General features: G+C 45.6%; 1 protein-coding gene across 1 annotated transcript in view; it reads right to left on the reverse strand.

The window, feature by feature from the left end:
* Positions 1 to 5,904: 5,904 nt before the first annotated feature.
* SNCB (synuclein beta) overlaps positions 5,905 to 22,414 on the reverse strand; it is a 130,656-nt gene continuing 114,146 nt past the window's right edge. The window contains exon 7 of the mRNA XM_073545078.1: positions 5,905 to 6,809. Within this exon, the coding sequence (XP_073401179.1) occupies positions 6,777 to 6,809 (33 nt within the window). The 3' untranslated portion in view covers positions 5,905 to 6,776. The remainder of the gene's footprint in view (positions 6,810 to 22,414) is intronic.

Consider the following 22,414-nt stretch of genomic DNA (forward strand, 5'->3'; position numbering starts at 1 on the left):
AGCAACGTCTGCTGGTTCTTGGTAATGCTTTCTAGCACAGGTACCTCCTGCTTAGTAACCGGGTTCCAACACTGTCAGCTGGTCCTCGGTAGTGCCATTGGCTCTTGTTCCTTCTGCTGCCCCTCCGGGCTCCAGCACCATCAGCTGGTCCTTGCTAGTTCCATTTGCTCTTGCAGCTTCTGCTACCCATCCGGGTTCCAGCACCGTCAGCTGGTTCTCGGCAGTGCCTTTGGCTGAGGTGCCTCCTTCTCGGTATCCGAGTTCCAGCAACGTCTGCTGGTCCTTGGTAGTGCTTTCTAGCACAGGTACCTCCTGCTTAGTAACTGGGTTCCAGCACCGTCAGCTGGTCCTCGGTAGTGCCATTGGCTCTTGTTCCTTCTGCTGCCCCTCCGGGTTCCAGCACCGTCAGCTGGTTCTCGGCAGTGTCTTTGGCACGGGTACTCCCTCCTGCCCAGCCTGGTTCCAGCTCTCCAGCTGTTTCTGGAAAGTGTCAGCGTCACTTTGTCACCAATACGTTGTCCTGTCGTGTTGCGGTCGGGTTAGCCGAGTCTATGGTGCCTGCAGTTTAGGTGCTTCCTATGTGGGGTGCGGGTTCTGGTAATAAAGGCTGGTTCCGTAGTGCCAATAGGACAAGCACCCCCTGTAAGGACTGTGGGTTTCGGTAACTGCGGCCGGCTCGCGGCCTTGCAACTTTGTTTTTCATGGGTACCTTCTGCTACCAATCCGGGTTCCAGTACCGTCAGCTGGATCTTGGCAGTGCCTTTGGCTGAGGTGCCTCCTTCTCGGTATCCGAGTTCCAGCAACGTCTGCTGGTCCTTGGTAGTGCTTTCTAGCACAAGTACCTCCTGCTTAGTAACCGGGTTCCAGCTCCGTCAGCTGGTCCTCGGTAGTGCCATTGGCTCTTGTTCCTTCTGCTGCCCCTCCGGTTCCAGCACCGTCAGCTGGTCCTCGCTAGTTCCATTTGCTCTTGCAGCTTCTGCTATCCATCCGGGTTCCAGCACCGTCAGCTGGTTCTCGGCAGTGCCTTTGACTGAGGTGCCTCCTTCTCAGTATCCGAGTTCCAGCAATGTCTGCTGGTCCTTGGTAGTTCTTTCTTGCACAGGTACCTCCTGCTTAGTAACCGGGTTACAGCACCATCAGCTGGTCTTCGGTAGTGCCATTGGCTCTTGTTCCTTCTGCTGCCTCTCCGGGTTCCAGCACCGTCAGCTGGTCCTTGCTAGTTCCATTTGCTCTTGCAGCTTTTGGTACCCATCCGGGTTCCAGCACCATCAGCTGGTTCTCGGCAGTGCCTTTGGCTGAGGTTCCTCCTTCTCGGTATCCGAGTTCCAGCAACGTCTGCTGGTCCTTGGTAGTGCTTTCTAGCACAGGTACCTCCTGCTTATAACTGGGTTCCAGTACCATCAGCTGGTCGACGGTTGTGCAATCATTGGCTCTTGTTCCTTCTGCTGCCCCTCCGGGTTCCAGCACCGTCAGCTGGTCCTCGCTAGTTCCATTTGCTCTTGCAGCTTCTGCTACCCATCCGGGTTCCATCACCATCAGCTGGTTCTCGGCAGTGCTTTTGGCTGAAGTGCCTCCTTCTCGGTATCCGAGTTCCAAGAAGCAGAAGACCAAGAAGCTGCAGAACAAAAAGCAGAACAACATTAAGCATAAGACTAAAAATAAGAGCAAAAGATATTATCTAAAGTATAAGCAGAAGAAGACTAAGCAGTGTATGGGGGTGAGTCCGTTCCTCCTCGTGGTGCCCCTGGAAAATGCCTGCTGCTGCAGGCCAAACTGAACGCGGACAAATCCTGTTGTAAATCTTTTGTGACAGGCAGAACGGCAGGTGTAATCTTCAAACTTTTATAGATAAAAACTACAGGAATGCCTGTCACAAATAAGAATATGATGAAGAAGAAGAATAGGAAGAAGATGAAGAAGTAGAATATGAAGAAGAATAATAGTTGAATAAGAAGAATATGAAGAATGTAAAAAAAAAGACTAATAGGAAGAAGGTGAAGAAGATGAATAAGGTGAAGAAGAAGTTGATGAAAAAGATGCTGCTGCTGCTGCTGCTGAGGATCATGAAGGAGAAAGTGTGGGAGACGTAAAAAAGAAGGTGAAGAGCATAGAAGTAGTGAAACATACATATCTGACAAAATATAAAAAAGGTTAACATTGTCAATATCTTTGTAACTCCGAACGTCTTTAAAAAAAAAAAATTATTCCTGCTATTCCATTTGATTGGGCTAAACCTCTATGCCTTTAATGTCTCCTCCACCTCCTCCAATACATTCTACATTATTCTTTGTTGTTTTTCTTCATGTAGAATTAACCTACAAGGAAAGAAAGGGTTTATTTTAATTCTGATATTTCTGTCCCATTGACTTGAATGGGACTTCCAGTATCGGAATCGGCGATACCCGATACTTTTTGGGTATCGGCCGATCCAATCCGATCCGATATTTCTCAATATCGGATGGTATCGCTCAACACTACTCATGGCTCATGTGCACTAGCACTTTATCCTATTACTCCGAGAGTTATATAGCACTATTAATTTTGTACAAATTATTTCTATACCTGTCACCATTTGGTTCAATTCGACAAATTATCTGCTCATCTGTCACTCTGCTATGTGATCTCCCCCTTTTGTATTGTATTTTTTTCTGAATTATTTTAATTTATTTATATCAATAAAATCATGATTTTATTGGGATAATTGCACTTTCTTTTCTTTGGGGCACACTTTTGGACTAAGTGCAACAATTCAAACATTTACGAGAGAGGGGTTTGGCGCCAGCATACACCCAGCGGTGGACTTGCTGATCTCTAACGGACATAGTTACTCCCAGACGTGCCAAAATTTCAGTAAGCTGCTGTTTGAGCTTCTGTGCCAACGGTTTATTTGTTTCCTTTTGTGCCGTTTGCTGCTGTTGATTGGCCAAATGCTGCTGCTGTTGGACCTGCACCAAATGTGTTGTGAGTTCATTTTCCCCTTCGTCACTGAGGTCTGGTGAACTCCCTATTCTGGTAAAGGAAGGCATTGAGCCTGATTATCAGGCACCTGAGACTAATGAGGATGACTGGCTGAGTGGAGTCACAGACTGGATATAAGGCTGCCGACGCCCTCCTGCCCTGCGGGTGATTTCTCTGTGGACTTCTAGGACACCAGTCTGATTCCTGCTCCTCTAAAGCTAAGTTTTCTGCTTTGCCTGTTAGCATTTGTGTTTTGTTTTTGTTTTCCTTGCTTTTCTGTATTCTGCCATTCCCTGCTGGGGTGAGCTGAATCTCCTTTTGCAGGTTGCTCTGTCTTCAGAATATTCCTGAGTACTGACATAGCTTTTTTGAAGCCTAGCGTCTTCAGGGCCTTTTTCACTGTCAGTCTGTTGGCTCTTATTTTCATAGGGTTTTTCACGGATTGCAGACAGCAGCCTTCCTGTCCTTTGCTATCTAGTTAGCTTGGGCCCCGTCTTTGCTCAGTCTATCTTTCTGTCTGTGTTAGTGTTTTCATCTTGCTTCACCGTCATTATATGTTGGGGGCTGCCTATTGCTTTGGGGTCTGCTCTGGGGCAGTTTAGATTTCCCCTTTCTTTCTTTAGGCCTATTTAATTCTCCGGCTGTGATCTAGGGGTCTAGGGCATCGTAGGAACCCCCCACGGCTACTGTTAGTTGTTGTGATAGGATCAGGGGTCTGCAATCTGATAGCTGCCAACCTCTCTGGTTTTCTGGACTTAGCTAGCATTTCTGTTTTAGCCTCCTACGGTGACTCAATCATAACACAGATGCTTGACAAGCTCCACCATGCTGCTGGAAGTCTCACGCTGGATGCGGGTTTTACCCAGGACATGCCGTTTGTCCACAGCCACTATGTGTGTTCCTGGATCGGTGCCTGCATTCGAAACACCATGTATGAGGAGTTGACTCACTCAGCTGCTTTCAGAAGTAGACACAGGAACACTTCTTAGGTAAGTCACCTGCTGGTTTATTATGGGACAGCATAAACCACAGCAGAATTCAGCAAAATAAACAAGGCCATTCTGGCATAACAGCAAAGCAAAAGATAATTCAGAGCAAGTCCTTATATCTGAGGGGTTCATCCGCTCAGACCACCATATGTCTTCAGCTTCTACTGAAGCCTCTCCTCTCCAAACACAACAAAGAGAAAATAAAACAGTGGCTTAACATTTAACTCCTCAGCCACACCCTTGAGGTGGAGATATGGTGAGTAGGCGTCCCGCCCATCTTTTACCAAAAATCACGGTCCCATATCATGGCTTATCACCCCTTCAGCACATAGCATGCTGGAGAGAAACTTATGGGTTTTTAGATCACGAAAGAACAATCTTTATGGCACATATCTCCCCTCACATACAGTGCCAGTGACCCTGTCACATATACCATATACATATATATATACAGTATATATATATATGTATATAATGTAGAATATTTCCTTGGAAAACTACGTTTAAACGACAGAGAATTACTCTATGTAAAAGCATATGTTAAAATCGCATTGCAATCGGATTGCATTCGCATGTCAATTGGATGTCATTCGGATGCTAGGTGATAAAAATCGCATTGTACTCGCATGAAAATCGTATGAAACTTGCATGATACTTGTTCCACTTTTCTGGACCAATATCGGACTTTTTTTTATAATACGGTGATGGGTATGAGCCCTCAAGCTCAGCATATGTGTACTGTAGCATATGCAGCTGTCAGTGGTTTGTTCTGAGTTTGCACTGCTGTCATATAGAGGTAACAGTACACTTGAACAAGCACATAGCTCAGCTTGGGACAGTGAGAGCTATGATGCTGGAGGCCTGGGTTGTGATTACACAGGACTGATAAGAGACCTGTCCGGAGCTGAGAGGGAAGGAAAGGGAGGTGAGCAGCTGGAGAAAGGTGGCTGGTATGTCAGGAGTTAACTCCTATCCTGGAATGTAATTACTGTGCACTCTTGGCCAGGCTCTGGTGGTCACTGGCACTGTATATATACACATCTATTCTTTGTGTATATATCTATTCTATCTATTCTTTTCTTACCTGTCAGTGTGATTTTACTGTAGCCGCATATGAATTGCCGGCTTTTCAAAGGACACCGGTGCGTATTTCTTGCAAGTCACATGGATGGTCCGTGTGGTGTGTGATTTTTTTCTCGCACCCATAGACTTGCATTGGCGAGACTCGGCCGATATATCGCGCGTATAATACGGCCGAGAAGAATAAAACGATGATCGGAGCTGCCCCATAGATTAATACTGGTCAGAGTGCTATGCGATGTTTTATCGCATAGCACTCATCTGTATTCCTCGCTAGTGTGAGTCCGGCCTTACTTTGTGTATTCTTTTACAATTTAGGGGTTAATTTTGTGCCAAAATCAGCAGAGTCTGAAAAAATTCAATCAATAGAATAATGTATATGATTAGGGTATTTTATGAATCTGCAAATTATTGACCCCACTGCAGATTTTACAATTTTTAACATATTCCCTATCAAACCGCATTTTTGTTTTGCGGAGATTCAATCAGAAACCCTGATGTAATGCTCAGTGGAGAGCACTATATAAGTGAGAACGTAGCCTAAGCCTAGTTTCACACGCTGTGCCCTTTTGACGGTGCTCCGAGCACACATGGTGCGTTCGGCGCACACCAGCGCACCGTCAAAAGGGCGCAGCACACACAGAATTCTACTAGCGCATGGTCAGCGCACCCTTTGCTAAAGATAGGGTGTGCAGATCGCATGCAGCCATGTGCGATACTAGGCGGAGATGACCGGAGGGGGCGTGCAGGGGGGCGGGGCTTAGCGGCGGCCGTGCGCTGCGGCCCAAAACGCTAGTGTGAAGCTAGCCTTAGCATGCATGTTTTACTACCCACTGCATTTTTCACATTCACAAAAAAAATAACAGTTTAAGAACAGTTTGGTTAATTCTTTTTTTTATTCCTTTTGCAAAATTATTTGGAACACAAAGACATTGAAAAGATTCTGCATTAATTCTCACAGATTTTCATCTGCTTTACAGAACAGTCACAAGTAAGTTCACCCATTTATGTTTTTAGATATGTGTACATACGTATAAAAACAACAGCAAAATAAATATCACATTAGAACACTGAATAAACTATTTCAAAGGTCAGTCATCCACGACTACATTTTTTTGGGTTATTTTTCCTCAACCAAATGACCAGCGTAGTGCCATAGTACAGATGCACAAACTTATGGCAGTCATTTTGTTAAGAAGGAAATAACATTTTTAGGTGTTTCGCACCATCTCTTTATAAAAAGTTAGAACATGCTTTATTTATGTAGGTAGACGCAAAAGAATACCATTGGGTTCAATTGCAGGTGGTTGCAGGCCCCTCTGCTACTGAACAAGAAGACACATCAGAACAAAATAAATTGTGATAGACAAAATTCACCAAAAACCCCCGGCAATTATTCTCTGGGAGGGAAACAGGAATAATTCCCCGGGGGGGCATTATGACTGCAAAGACAAATACAATGCATTCATGGGTTCATACATTACAAAGGGCTTTTTGTTATTTTAAACACCAGTTTGTTTGGACTATGACTCAACGCTAAGGATTACCATACATAAAACCACTTCACATGAGGCTCTCTGAAGGTGGAGTACAGGAAGAGCTCAATTTTTCTGGAAAGAGAATGGGTAGACCACACTCCTCTTGGGACAGGAAAGGGTGTTAGGGGCATAGGGATTTTCTTATTAGTATCTTCATTATAGCTATCTTTGTGCTGATGCTGCTGGTGGCTGGATCCAGAGTGAAGGGATGTTATGCTTCTGGTTCATATTCCTGGTAATCATCCTGTAAAATATGAGATAACAATTTTAGAATAGACATACAATAAATTACACATTTCCACCATATTTTCCACTGATATATTGCATACTCTTCTTTGCAAAGTCTCCAATCCTAGGGACCCCATACACATTAGACTAATACAGCGTTGACAACAGTCTAAAAATTCCAAAACAGTCTGTGAAAATAGGGCACATTTTTGCCATGCCTGTAAAATAAATTTAGGGAATCCATGATTTTTTTTTAAGCGGAAGAAACTTGTACTTATTCTGACAGTAATTATCATCATTTTACAGTTTACAGTGGAAGCAGCGCAAGTCATTTCATGAAAGTTAAGGGTTGTAAACATGTATCACTTACAATCATAATGATTTCTTATGGTTTTCCAATGTGTCTGTAAAAAATATTGTCCGTCCTTGATTTTTTGATAAGCTTTCCAGAAAAAAGAAAAAGTCAGGTTGGTAACCCTGGAATAATGTTATCTGAATCCACTGATATCGACAGTTTCAGCTGACTGTTCAACCTGTATAGGGTCACCTGCTGAGCCATGGTCGGGAGGTGTCACGGGTATGTCAGAAGCTGGAGACAGTCTCACTGCATCTAGCTGCAGAAGGCCTCTGCATTTGGCTTTGCAGACACCTTCTTAACCCTTCTGACCCAGTGGCAACCTTTCCCCAGCTTTAATTGACACACCTGGACCTGGGTGTTTATAGACTCCCAGACTGCTAATGGAAATTGCCGGTGATACTTCCATTTCCTCGTTGAGGCTTGGAGCTATAGCAGTTGGCTATCATCCTCTTTGGGGTTGCTGGAGGACACCTGTGATTCATCGCTGAGTCTCCTCAAGATAAGTGTTCCCTTTGTTTGCCTATCCCAGCTGTCTTTAGTGGTAATGGGAATCAACTAATGGCCACCCCGTCATTCCCTAAGTAGGGCTTATTGCCAGGGTTAGGCAGGGATTAGGTTCATGCTCAGCGATAGGTGCAGAACCTATATAGATGTTTAGGGCAGACAGGGTGACATTAGATCTGCCTAGGGGCCTCCACTCTCCTGTTCTCTAGTGTTGGGCTCCATTCCCCTCATCCCTTTGTGTCGCACTTAGTCTTTCCTACACTGTGTGTGACAGGAGAGATGTTGGTCGCACATGTCTGATTTTGGACTGCTGATCTCATTGTCCTTACTAAATAAATAAAGCTGCCAGCCAACGTGTCAGCCGGTAGATTTCTCATAAAGAACATTGGAGCAATTGGACAAGTGAGCACTCCTGTGTATGGAAATGTCAGCTGTGAATAACAGCATTTTTGGACAACAGCCATTTAATGTGTATGGCCGACCTATGGGATACAGTAATAATTAATTAGTATTTTCATTAAAAAATATCTCTAGAATACCTCTTAGAAGTTTTATTACTTTAATGTAGTAGTAGCAGCAAAGAAGTTAAAATGATTGAGAATAAACCACACTAATAATTATGGCTGCATATAGTAATTATGAATAGGATAAGAATCAATTAGTACTTTAGGCTGGGTTCATACTGCGTTATGGCAGTCCAATAGACGGACTGTGTTACACCGCGGCATAACGCGGTGTAATGAAGTCGTTGCTATTAACCCCTATTATCGGGCGCATCGCTAACGCATGCCATAATCGGAATGCGCCAGCGATGTGCTTTCATTCTGTGACAGACCCTCAGATGCGGTCTGCAGCGTCTGAGGCTCCATCACCGCTAGCGCAGATGAATCATCTGCTCTAGCGGTATAGCATAACGCGATCGCTTTATGCTATAGCGTTAACGCAGTATGAACCTGGCCTTACATGCACTTTATCACCTATCTGGCTCACAAAGTATTTTATTTTTAGACATAAAGAAGTATCAAAGTACGCTGGCAGTTAGACAGGGCAGGAGACAGGTAACACAAATAAATAAATCTATTCCCTGGACATTTTGACTACCAATAATATTTACCATATGCATTTGTATAATTTATATCCTGACTGCTGCATTTACACACATCCACCGCCCTGGCATTAACCCTCTACACTCTGTCCACATTGGCCCCTCACTCCTTTCCTCTCCTATGTATAGCACTCACACTCTTTTCACATTGCTACACAGCACAGACCCATTCAGCCCCACCATTCAACATCAGATACGCTCTCACAAATCACTTCACCATCTGCTCACTCTTTCTATCCTCCTTCTCCTAGTCGCAGGAGACATTGCTCCCAACCCTGGTCCCCCATGTTATAGAAAGTCAAACCCCCCAACTGCTACACTCAGAAACCCCTCTAATCTTATTAATATTCCCTGCCTGCCATCTGTCTCTCTTAATTGTGCCCTTTGGAATTCTTGCTCAGTGTGTAACAAACTCTCCTTCATTCATGACTTCTTCCTTTCTAATTCTCTTAACCTTCTGGCTCTTACTGAAACCTGGATCCAGCAGTCAGACACTACCGCTGCTGCTGCTGCTCTTTCATATGGTGGACTACACTTCTCTCATACCCCAAGATCAGACAATAGAGCAGGTGGAGGCGTTGGTCTGCAAACTCCCCTCTCCCGCTCTCTGACCACAACCTTCTTTCATTTTCTATCAAGAACTGCCAAGCTGCTTAGGTCACCCCCACTGTCCATATTTATAGAAACATACAGGCCATTAACACCCAGAAACTTATGAAGAACTTGCAGTCTTCATTGGCCCCTATCTCCTCCCTCTCATGTCCTCATTCTGCATTGAAGCATTACAGTGAAACACTTCAAAGTGCCCTGGATGAATTTGCACCTCCTATACATAGAACACCACAACACAGACGGCGACAACCCTGGCACACCCTGCAAACACGTTTCCGGCAGCGGTGCTCCAGGTGCACCGAACGTCTGTGGAGAAAATCCAACCTACCCGAAGATCTCATCCATTATAAGTTTATGCTTCAAACATACAACAGTGCCCTTCACCTCTCAAAACAAACCTATTTCAACACCCTCATCACCTCATTGTCCAATAACCCTAAACATCTTTTTGACACTTTTCATTCTCTACTCAACCCAAGAGTACAGGCCTCAACCACGGAGCTTCAAGCTGACGATCTGGCCAATTACTTCAAAGAAAAAATTGACCAGTTCCGACAGGAAATTATCTCCCAATCACCTCATACCATGCACTGTCCTCCCTCCCCCACTGCATCTAGCTCACTCTCTGATTTTGAACCAGTCACAGAAGAAGAAGTAAGCAGGCTCCTTGCATCTTCTCGCCCAACCACTTGAACCAGTGACCCATTTCCGTCACATCTACTCCAGTCCCTTTCCCCTGCTGTCACCCCTCACCTAACTAAAATATTTAACCTCTCTCTCTCTTCTGGTATCTTTCCCTCCTCATTTAAGCATGCCATCATACATCCACTACTTAAAAAACCATCCCTCGACCAAAACTGTGCCGCTAGCTGTAGACCTGTCTCTAATCTTCCCTTCATCTCTAAACTCCTGGAACGCCTGGTCCACTCCCGTCTTATCCGCTATCTCTTTGATAACTCTCTTCTCGACCCTCTCCAATCCGATTTCCGCTCTTTACACTCTACTGAAACTGCCCTCACTAAAGTCTCTAATGATCTACTAACAGCTAAATCTAATGGTCACTACTCCATGCTAATTCTCTTGGATCTCTCTGCAGCATTCGACACTGTGGATCATCAGCTCCTCCTCACTATGCTCCGTTCCATTGGCCTCAAGGACACCGTTCTCTCCTGGTTCTCCTCCTATCTCTCTGACCGCTCCTTTACTGTATCTTTTGCTGCCTCCTCCTCTCATCTTCCCCTTACTGTTGGGGTTCCTCAAGGATCGGTCCTAGGCCCCCTCCTCTTCTCTTTGTACACTGCCCCTATTGGTCAAACAATCAATAGATTTGGTTTCCAGTACCTTCTTTATGCTGATGACACCCAATTATATGCTTCTTCTCCTGACATCACGCCTGCCTTTCTAGAAAACACCAGCGATTGTCTAAACGCTGTGTCTAACATCATGTCCTCACTATATCTGAAACTGAACCTGTCAAAGACTGAACTCCTTGTGTTTCCTCCCGCTACTAATGTACCTATACCAGATATTGCCATTTCCGTGTGTGGTTCCACTATTACTCCCCAGCAACATGCCCGCTGTCTTGGGGTCATACTTGACTCCGAGCTTTCCTTTGTCCCCCACATACGATCACTGGCTTACTCTTGTTATCTGCACCTCAAAAACATTTCTAGAATTCGACCTTTTCTTACTTTTGACTCCGCAAAAACTCTTGCTGTTTCTCTTATTCATTCTCGTCTTGACTACTGTAACTCTCTTCAAATCGGTCTCCCTCTTACCAAACTCTCCCCCCTCCAATCTGTCTTGAATGCTGCTGCCAGGATCATATTCTTCGCCAGTCGTTACACCGATGCCTCTACCTTGTGCCAGTCATTACACTGGCTACCCATCCACTCCAGAATCCAGTACAAACTTATTACTCTCACCCACAAAGCTCTTCATGGCTCAGCACCACCCTACATCTCCTCCCTGGTTTCAGTATACCATCCTACCCGCGCCCTCCGTTCTGCTGATGACCTGAGGTTAGCATCCACAATAATCAGAACCTCCCACTCCCATCTCCAAGACTATACACGTGCAGCGCCAATTCTTTGGAATGCACTTCCCAGGTCAATACGATTAGTCCCCAATCCCCACAATTTTAAGCGTGCCCTGAAAACTCATTTATTCAGACTGGCCTACTGCCTCAACACATTAACCTAATCTATCCCTGTGTGGCACAGTCAAAAGTTTTACCATAATCAGGCTACCCGCATCATGTTCCCTCATGCTTTATGCATCCATTAGCCCTCTGTGTCTGTACTGTTACAAACTTAACATTATGGCTGGTCCATACAATCAGAGCAACTGTTACCACCCACCTTTCGTGTCTCCCTTTTTTTTTTTCCTCATAGATTGTAAGCTTGTGAGCAGGGCCCTCATTCCTCTTGGTATCTGTTATGATCTATGTGATTATTGCTATGCTGTAATGCCTATTGTCTGTACAAGTCCCCTCTGAAATGTAAAGTGCTGCAGAATATGTCGGCGCTATAGAAATAAAATGTATTATTATTATTATTATTATTATTAAGTTTGAATCCACAAATAAGCAACTTTTGAGCCCAACTAATTTAATAACAGTATAATGCGAGTTATTTTTTTTCGCATCACTTAAGACAACCAAGAAAATCTATCTCAGAAATTTAGGATTTTTGTGCTGTTAGGCGTCATTCAGACATCCTTGCTTTGTCACATACACAAAAAGAAATGGTACAAATGTCATCAGTGTTTTGGATCAGCGTTGCATCAGCACTTGGTCAGTGTCAGTTTTTACCATCAGTGTTTTGGATCAGTGTTGCATCAGTACTTGGTCAGTGTCAGTTTTTACCATCAGTTTTTTGGATTAGCGTTGCATCAGTACTTGGTCAGTGTCAGTTTTTACCATCAGTGTTTGGCTCAGCGTTGCATCAGTACTTAGTCAGGGTCAGTTTTTACCATCAGTGTTTGGGATCAGCGTTGCATCAGTACTTGGTCAGTGTCAGTTTTTACCATCAGTGTTTGGATCAGCGTTGCATCAGTACTTGGTCAGTGTCAGTTTTTACCATCAGAGTTTCATCAGTGATTTTTCATGTATGGAAAAATAAATGATATAGCCTTTCCTACGCATTACAATGTTAATAACGGACAGTACATAGATTAATGTGACAGCCTATTTTAGGGATATGCCATCATTTTACAAGATGGGAATACCCCTAACACAGAACTGCTGTAAGTAAAATGATGATAAGGATCTGGAAGGATGTCTTGGTCATGGTATTATAGTGAGGCATCCCTAAGTGCTGTTACTCCTCTGATGCGACAAGCATTTTGACGTGCCTGTAAACCAGATCTGGATTAAGTAATCAGGGATTTTCTGGAGGCCACTAGAGGGCTCATAATGATAAAAAATAAGCAATGGTTGCAAATGGCTTGCAGCATGCGAGCTTCCATCGCTATCCACCAGAGGGAGAGATGCGTAATGAAATAGCAGTGTCTCTTCCCTATTTTTAGCCAAGTTTTGGTTAAACACGTCCTCTTTGAGACCTGCTTATTTTCACACTTTGTGGTACCCAAGTCCCTTGCTGCATCTGTGGATGTTACAGGAATTTTAAGGATCACTCATGTATTTTGCACTTGTAAATTGTTACACTTCTTTACTGCTACATTAGAGGAAATATTAGAGAGGATCATGTTCCGCTACAGTTTTAAATAAAACTGCTGACTCCGGATCAATCCCACAGATAAAGTCTGATTAGTTCTGTGGTGGTATACAGCCTTTCACTCAATTTATGCTGCCCAAACACTGGACAGCAAAAATACTCTGGAGAAAACATATAGTTTGACGAGCTGGGCAAATAATATACGCATAGCTCCAACCATCCCAGATTCAGCGGGACTGTACCTGTCTAAATATTCTCTCTGAATACAGCATTGCTCTGTAGCTCTTCCTCCTCAGGGGCAGGGCCGCATTTCTCTGCTCAGAGCGTAAATTAAATTTAACTTTTTCCTTTTTGTCTTGTGAGCTGCTCTCCCTGACACTTAAACCAATGAGCTCATATTTGAAGGTAGCAACTGTAGCAATGAGCCACTGCCCACAATTATGTAGATAGGAGAATTTCATAATCTTGAGCTGTATTGGTCAATGAACCCGTAAGTAGATTATACATACACACAGAGATACATTGTATACAGCACTGTATTTCTATGTATTTGTGTTCTACAGTTGAAGAAAAACTCTTTTTTTTGTTCGTATAATACTACTAAAAATGGTGAAAATCAATTACAAAAAAGCCATTTTAATTCTTGAGAGTCTTCCCAGGACTTGAACCAACAACCTCTATGATTGATTGCAGGCAGGAGGTAAAGCTATTGAACCACAGCCTCTATGACTAAGTAAATTTTGCCTACTTGATTTATATTGCAGCCACTAACACCACAGGCAGATTAGATAGAGACACATTGCATATAACAGCGTATTTTTATGTCTCTGTATTGTAGAGAGAGAATTTTAAAAAAAAATTTCTTCCTATAAAATTACTAAAAAATAATGAAAAACAATTATATAAATGACATTTGCACTGTGCTTTTCTAGCAAAATAATAATCATCACAAATCAGCAAATAACATGGACATATTTGGTATCCCTGTAATCGTTAACAACCCGCACAACACAGCAATCAGATAAATTACGGGGATCGGCAAATGGTGTTTAAAATGGTATGACTGTTTTTTTTTTCTCTATGAAACCCATAAAAAATGTAATAAAAATGTAAAACTGATGCCTTCTTCACACATGTTGTAAATGCTACATTTTTTTCTACTTCATTTTTTTCTGCAGGTGTCCGCACCACACAACACAATAACAGCCTTCTCTGATTATTGAATGCTTGCTGCGTTTCTTTTATGCTTGTTCCTCTATATTAAGGCTATCTGCCCACGTAGCGATTTTTAAGCATTTTTGCCGTGATTTTCGGCGCGAAAACGCAGCGAAAATGTTTAAAAATCGTGTACAGAACACACCACATGCATTCCTATGGCATTCCGCACATGCTGTGCTAATGCTGCGTTTTTTTCCGCGGCGGAATCGCATCGCGTAAAAAATCGCAGCATGCTCATTCTTTTGTGTGGAATCACAAAGAATTGCCGCGATTCCGCACCCATAGGAATGCATGAGAATCGCTTACTTCCCGCATGTGGCTATGCCCACCATGCGGGAAGTTAAGCGTCTCATGTGCGGTTGGTACCCACGATGTGGAGGAGAGGAGACTGTCCTCCAGGCCCTGGGTACCATACCCCTGTAAAAAAAAGAATAAAAAATAAAAAATCGGGGTATATTTACCTTCCGGCGTCCCGCGCTGCATTCCCGGCCTAAGCGTTCCCAGTAATGCCTTGCGGCACGGTCCAGTGATGACGTGGTCTCGCGAGATCGCTATAGCAACGCAAGACTATGTCATCACAGGTCTCGCGAGGCATTACTGGGAACGCTGTGGCCCGGGAATGCAGCGCGGGACGCCGGAAGGTAAATATACACCGATTTTTTTATTTTTTTTAGCATTTTAACATTCTATCTTTTACTATTGATGCCGCATAGGCGGCCTCAAACCTGGTCACACTTGTCAAACACTATGTTTGACGAGTGTGACCAACCTGTCAATCACTTTCCAAGCGATGCTTCAAATCGCTTGGAAAGTGCTTGAATATCGCACGTGAAAATCATGGCAAAATCGCGATCAAAATCGCGCGATTTCTGGGAAGGAGTCCGGTTTTTGGTGTGCGTTTTAACACGCACCGTGGGCACATAGCCTTAATGTGTTTTTGGTGCAGATGTGAATCCGCCTTTTTAGCAGGGCTGTGGAGTCGGTAAGCCAAACCTCCGACCCCACAAAACTGCCTCATTACTGAGCATGTACAGAAAGTGCAGCACAGATTCATCTCAACTAAACCTCTGACTCCACAGCCCTGGTGTCATGATCCCAGTGCAGACTGGACACGCACGCTTGGGGTTAATGTCTGGAGCCCAGTACTGGTGGACCTGCACTCCTGGGGTTAATGTTATGATCCCAGTGCAGGCTCTTACCTGCACACCTGGAGCTTATTATTGTGGCCTCTCCTTGGTTCAGGGAGAGCTTCTTGTAGCCCAGGTATCAGGATCCTGACAGTGCCGGCGTACAGCCTCCGCTGAGCAGGGACTCACCCGCACTGTAGGGACCCCTGGGGACCAGGACAGCCAGAAAGTATAGGTGCACAGGAACTGAGTGATGAAGTTTAGCAAACCGGCACGGGACCTACGGTCATGTGACTGCAAGGGGCGGGGCTTAGCGTCCTGCTTTCAGAGAAGACAGAAAACTCATAGTCGGGCAAAACGGAGGTCATTCACAGTACGGACAGCGAGGTACAGGAGGGATAAACAGACGGGAGGTCAGACAAAGCCAAAGGTCATACACAAGAGGGCGATGCGGTACCAAGGGGACGAGCAGAGAGAAGTCGGGTCACAAGCAGAGAGTCATACATGAGAGGTAGCGCAGTACAAGAGGGACAGGCAGAACTAGTAACAGGGACAGAACCGGATCAAAACCAAACAAGCAAGCAAGATATCAGGCACAAGGCACACGTACGCACAAAGTCAACTAACTCAGCCGAGGGCAGGAGTATAACTGACACCGGACCTAGGTCAAGTGAGCATTAAATAGCCGCCCTCTGCCAGGGAGAGGCGGAACAATAACCCCCCAGTCAGACCAGGACGGGCCAAAGCGAAACCCCGTCCTGGATCATGACAGTACCCTCCTCTCAATGGGGGGGCCACTGGACCCCCAGGTCTGAGGGTACTTGGCGTCAAAGGCCCGGACCAACCGATCCGCATGAACCGATCGAGCAGGAACCCATGAGCGTTCTTCAGGACCGTAGCCTTTCCAATGTACCAGATATTGAAGGGCACAACGGACCAACCTGGAGTCGACAATTCGTTCCACCTCGTACTCCGACTGCCCGTCTACCAAAACCGGTGTTGGGGAAGCTGATGATCCCTCCCCAGCAGACCTCACAGGTTTCAAAAGGGCCTTATGAAAAACATTTGGGATCCGCAGAGATGGCGGGAGACGCAACCGAAAAGCCACCGGGTTAACTGCCTCGGTAATTTCATAAGGACCAATAAACTTGGGTTCAAGCTTTGCAGAGGGGACCTTGAGTCTTATATTCTTGGTGGACAACCATACCTTATCCCCAATCTGAAACACCGGTCCCGCGGATCGTTTTTTGTCTGCAAAAAATTTAAATTTGTCCTGGGCCTTCGTAATGTTACTCTGGACCTCTCGCCATACCTCCCCCAACCGCTGGATTGTCTCATCCGTCCCAGGACACCCAGAATTCAAACGGGAAAATTCTCCAAAATGAGGATGGAACCCATAATTGCAGAAAAAGGGAGATGTACCCGTAGACTGGTTAACGCGGTTGTTAAATGCAAACTCAGCCACCGGTAACACAGAACACCAATCATCTTGTCGGTCTGAGGTCAAGCAATGCAGAATTTGCTTCAGCGGCTGATTGGTCCGCTCGGTCTGCCCATTAGTCTCTGGATGATAAGCGGATGAAAAGGACAGACCAATACCCAACCTTTTACAAAAAACCCTCCAAAATCTGGAAATAAATTGCACTCCTCTATCAGACACCACATTCAAGGGTACCCCATGCAACCGCACCACATGCTCAACAAACAATCTGGACAATGTTTCTGCATTAGGTAGAGCTGCCAAAGGTACAAAATGTGCCTGTTTACTAAACCTGTCCACCACAACCCAGACGACGGTATTACCCTTGAAGGGAGGAAGGTTGGTGATGAAATCCATGGACATATGTGTCCATGGTCTCTCAGGAATTAGCAGTGGTACCAATTCCCCGGCTGGCCGGTTATAGGGGATTTTTGCACGGGCACAAACATCACAAGCAGACACATATTCCCCAACATCAGAGGCTAAAGCAGACCACCAGAATACTCTAGCAATGGCCTTCCGGGTAGCCAAGATCCCTGGATGTCCACCCAGAACTGAGTCATGGAACTCCTGGAGGACCTTAAGGCGAAGCTGAGCTGGCACAAAAAGTTTGTCCACCGGCTTAGCCGGCGGTGCAAGAGACTGGGCTTCCCGAATCTCTTGTTCCAACATATTCGAAATACCTGCCACCACCACCCCAGGCTGAAGAATGGAGGATGGAGTTTCCGGGGGGGGGACACCGGATCTAAACTGCGTGACTAAGCATCCGTTCTGACATTTTTGGACCCTGGCCGAAAAATGATCGAGAAGTTGAATCGGGAAACTAAAAGTGACCATCTAGCCTGTCTAGGAGTCACCCTCCTAGCTGACTCAATGTAAGCTAGGTTTTTGTGGTCCGTAATAACGGTTATAGGATGGACAGCCCCTCCAAAAAATGCCTCCATTCTTCAAAGGCCAACTTAACGGCCAGAAGTTCTCGATTTCCCACATCATAGTTACTCTCCGCAGGAGAGAATTTCTTTGAGAAAAAGGCGCAAGGTCTTAAATTGGTCAAAGTGGCGGGTCCCTGGCACAATACCACCCCCACCCCCACCTCTGAGGCATCTACCTCAACAATAAATGGTTCCGACTGGTCCGGTTGAACAAGAACCGGGGCCGACATGAAACATGTTTTCAAAAACTGAAATGCCGCTACCGCTGTGGTTGACCAATTCTTGACATCGGCCCCCTTTTGAGTCATGTCTGTGAGGGGTTTAACCACCTGTGAGAACCCCTTTATAAATTTGCGATAGTAATTGGCGAATCCTAGGAAACGCTGCAGAGCCTTCAAATCACAAGGTTGAACCCACTCGACAATGGCCTGCACCTTATTAGAATCCATGCGATACCCTTCAGCAGACACGATGAACCCCAGAAACGACAGTTCCTGAACAAAAAACAAACACCAGGAAGCACCAATCCCGTCAGTTATACTTTTGTCCTTGGCAGATTGTGCTGACCCCTGAGTGTGTTTGTGCTGTGTTCTTGTTTGCCTGATACTTTGGTTTTGACTCGGTCTGTTCTCTGGATACTGCTTGTTGGATTCTGTTTTTGTACCTTCTATGTCTGTTTGGCTTTGACCGCTGCCTGGCCCCGACTATCCGTTCTGTCTCATCCTTGGTACTGTACTGCTATCTCTGTGTATGACCCCCGTTTGTATGACCAGAGGATTCCTATAGTTGTGTCCTGTAGTATCTCTGCAGCAGGATGCTATGCCCCGCCCCTTTTCAGTCACCCGACTGCAGGTCCTGTGCTGCTTGCTAACAACGGCGTCCCAGGTCCTGTCTGCCGGAGTTTTCCCCGCTGTAGCCAACACCGAGCCCCGCTGCAGTGTGGGTGAGTCCCAGTTCAGCCATGGCTGTCCACCGGCGCTGACCGGACCGTGATACCTGGTCACTACTGAGCATGTACATAAAGTGCAGCACAGATTCATCTCAACTACGACTCCACAGCACGGGTTACTACTGAGCATGTACATAAAGTGCAGCACAGATTCATCTCATCTATGACCCCACAGCCCTGCCTCACTACTGAGCATGTACATAAAGTGCAGCACAGATTCATCTCAACTACGACTCCACAGCACTGGTTACTACTGAGCATGTACATAAAGTGCAGCACAGATTCATCTCATCTATGACCCCACAGCCCTGCCTCACTACTGAGCATGTACATAAAGTGCAGCACAGACTCATCTCAACTAAAAGCCGAGATCAGGAACAGAAAAGACATTTATAGGACATTTCCTAACTATGCCAAATTCTTATAAAAACATTTACAACACTGAACCACTGAACTCAATTTATTACATTATATATATTTTAGGAGCTGGAGTCTGTCCATTTTATACCAACTCCACAGTCCTGGATTTTAATGCTTTTTAATAGTACCGAAAACTAGAGTTGAGCGAAACAGGTCGGTCAGATTCAAAAGTCGCCAACTTTCACCAAAGTCGGGTTTCGCTCGTGAGGTTGGCCATGCAGTCGGCGACTCGAGCGCCAAAGTCGGATTTCACAGAATGCTTGCACGTGACTTTTTTTTTCAGCCAATGAGCAAGGACGTACACTGTGGGCAACGAGATGACATGTGCAGCATCCGGGGAGAGAGAGATTTCGCGCACTTTAAAATCGCGGTCCGGCATGTAGGTGTCCTCCACTCACTGCCGACTTTGCTTCCCCATTGACATGCATTGGGTTTCGTGTTTCAGTTGGACCTCAGACTTTTCCCGATAGTCGGCTGATTTCGTTCGATTCGACTGTTGAGAAAGTCGGGTTTCATGAGACCCAACTCGACCCTAAAAAAGGCAAAGTCGCTCATCTCTACCGAAAACCTTTGATTCTTTGCTTACAAATGCAAAGGCGTTTGTTTTTACATGCATTTTTTTCAGGCTTCACATAGAAGCCTATAGAGGAAAAAAAAAAGCAGCGAGGACGTAGATTTCATAAAATCACATTCAATTTGCTTGGTCATTTAGGCCGGTTTCACACGTCAGTGTCTCCGATACATGTGGTGACCGCTTTCTCACGTACCGGAGACACTGACACACAGACTCATTCAAAGGAATGGGTCTATGTACACGTCAGCGTGTTTTCATGAACCGTGTGATCGTGTGCAAAACACACTGACATGTCCGTTTTTGAGCAACAGCACAGATCACACGGACCCATAGAAGTCAATGGGTCCGTTGAAACACGTACTGCACACGGATGGCGTCCGTGTGCGTTTTAAAAGACATAGGGTTAACATTGAAACAAATTGTTTCAATACACGGACATGGGCACAGGGACAGCATGCGGACAGCACACAGATCACACATGGATGGTGTCACGGGGTCCTTCTCTGGTATCACACAATCAACAGAGCAAGCGAAGAGTGAACAATTCCAAGACCTTTATTCGGGCAAAAATACGAAAAGGTCCATATTCAGTCCACCACACAAAGGATAAGATAGTCCAGAATAAGAATGCAGTCCAGTATCAGGATAAAATGTCCAGGGAAACGAGATTTCAAAACTCTAGCACCAGAGGATAAAAATGGGTCCTTCTCTCTGAAATGCAGCCTTTTCACCATCTTGTCTCTACCGGAACTGACTTGTCCAGCTGCCGTTCTTCCCCCCACCCCCTTCCTTGTCCAGGGGTAGTCCAACAAGTTGCCTCCCAGAGGAGAACAAAAGGCCTTAGGGATTAATGCACTACAGGGGGTCATCAAGAGACAGATACAGTGAGGCTGTAGGCTTACAATGTAATAAGAAAAACACTATGAAAATAACTGGAATTGTTAAAAATAGGAATATACAAAAAATGACATCCACATAACATATCACACCATCACAACCTCTCCCCCCTATAATAAGGGAGCACGCCATGAAGTCTACACAGACCTCTGGCCTGCTCACTTTAGTCCACATTGCTCAGTTATTTATAGTTCCTTGTACAGTGGCAGGGGTAGGTCGGCCTGGGGAGCCTATGGTTCTTCTTGTCGAGACAGTCCATCGGCGTTCTGGTGTTGGCTTCCTCGCTTGTATTGGATGGAGAAGCTGTAGGGTTGTAAGGACAAGCTCCACCGCAGCAATCTTCCATTGTCCCCTGATACGCGATTCAGCCATGTGAGGGGGTTGTGGTCTGTAACAATTGTAAAGTCTCTGCCATACAAGTAGGGCTGCAATTTTTTTAGCGCCCATACGATGGGAAAGGCACTCCTTTTCAATAGTGGCATAGGCAACTTCCCGATCCAGTAGTTTCCGACTGGCAAAAGCAACAGGATGTTCTTCTCTGGCGGCGTTCACTTGGCTAAGTACTGCCCCAATCCCAAAGATGGATGCATCTGTCTGCACGAGGAACCTGTGTTTATAATCCGGGGCAGCCAAGACAGGAGCAGTGACGAGGGCAGTCTTTAACGCTGAAAAGGCATCCTCGCATGCCGTCGTCCACGTCACATTCCTAGGCATGTTTTCGCGGGTCAGGTCGGTTAGGGGCTTGGCCAAGGTGCTGAAATTAGAAACAAATTTGCGATAGTAACCAGCAGTTCCTAAAAACGCAAGTACCTGCTTTTTAGTCTGGGGTCTACACCAGTTGCTAATGGCTTCCACCTTGGCAGGCTCAGGCCTTAGTGTCCCACCCCCTACTCTATGCCCGAGGTACTGCACCTCAGCCATCCCTATTTGGCACTTATCGGGGCGAATGGTCAGTCCTGCAGTAAGGATACAGTCCAGCACTATGCCCAAGTGATTAAGATGTTCCTCCCAGGTTGTGCTAAAAATGGCGATGTCGTCTAAGTAAGCACAGGCAAAGTCCTGACATTGTTGTAACAGTCGATCCACCAGTCTCTGGAAAGTAGCGGGGGCAGTTTTCATCCCAAAGGGCATTCCCAGGAACTCATAAAGCCCAAATGGAGTAATGAAGGCTGAGCGCTCCCGAGCGTCCTCTGTTAGGGGTATCTGCCAGTACCCCTTGCTCAAGTCTAACGTGGTCACAAATTGGGCACTGGCCAGACGATCCAATAGATCATCAATCCTGGGCATGGGATAAGCATCATTCTTGGTGGCATCATTTAGTCGTCTGTAATCAACGCAGAATCGTGTTGTACCATCCTTCTTGGGGACCAGGACGACAGGAGAGGCCCAAGAACTGTGAGATGGCTGAATAACTCCCAGTTGTTTCATCTCCTCCAGTTCGTTCTTTATCATGCCTTGAACAGCCTCTGGAACCCGGTAGGCAGCCTGCTGGATGGGGCGTTGTCCGGGGGTTTCCACATGGTGACTGGTGAGAGTAGTCTTCCCCGGCTTTGAGGAGAAAGCAGCAGCCCTCGGCCTTAGTATGGCGACAATATCGTCCTTTTGTATATCCGATAAATGGGAGCCCAGGGGCACTTGTTCCAGTGATCCTCCCGCTTGGGCAACCTGGAGGAGATCTTGGAGATACTCGTCGTCGGCGGTATCACTAGGGGGGTGGCAGACAGCTAGAACAGGCAGAAATCGGTCGTGGTAGTCTTTCAGCATGTTA

This window comes from Dendrobates tinctorius, unplaced genomic scaffold, assembly GCF_039654945.1.
Source record: "Dendrobates tinctorius isolate UK_male_01 unplaced genomic scaffold, ASM3965494v1 ptg000139l, whole genome shotgun sequence".
Taxonomy (NCBI): domain Eukaryota; kingdom Metazoa; phylum Chordata; class Amphibia; order Anura; family Dendrobatidae; genus Dendrobates; species Dendrobates tinctorius.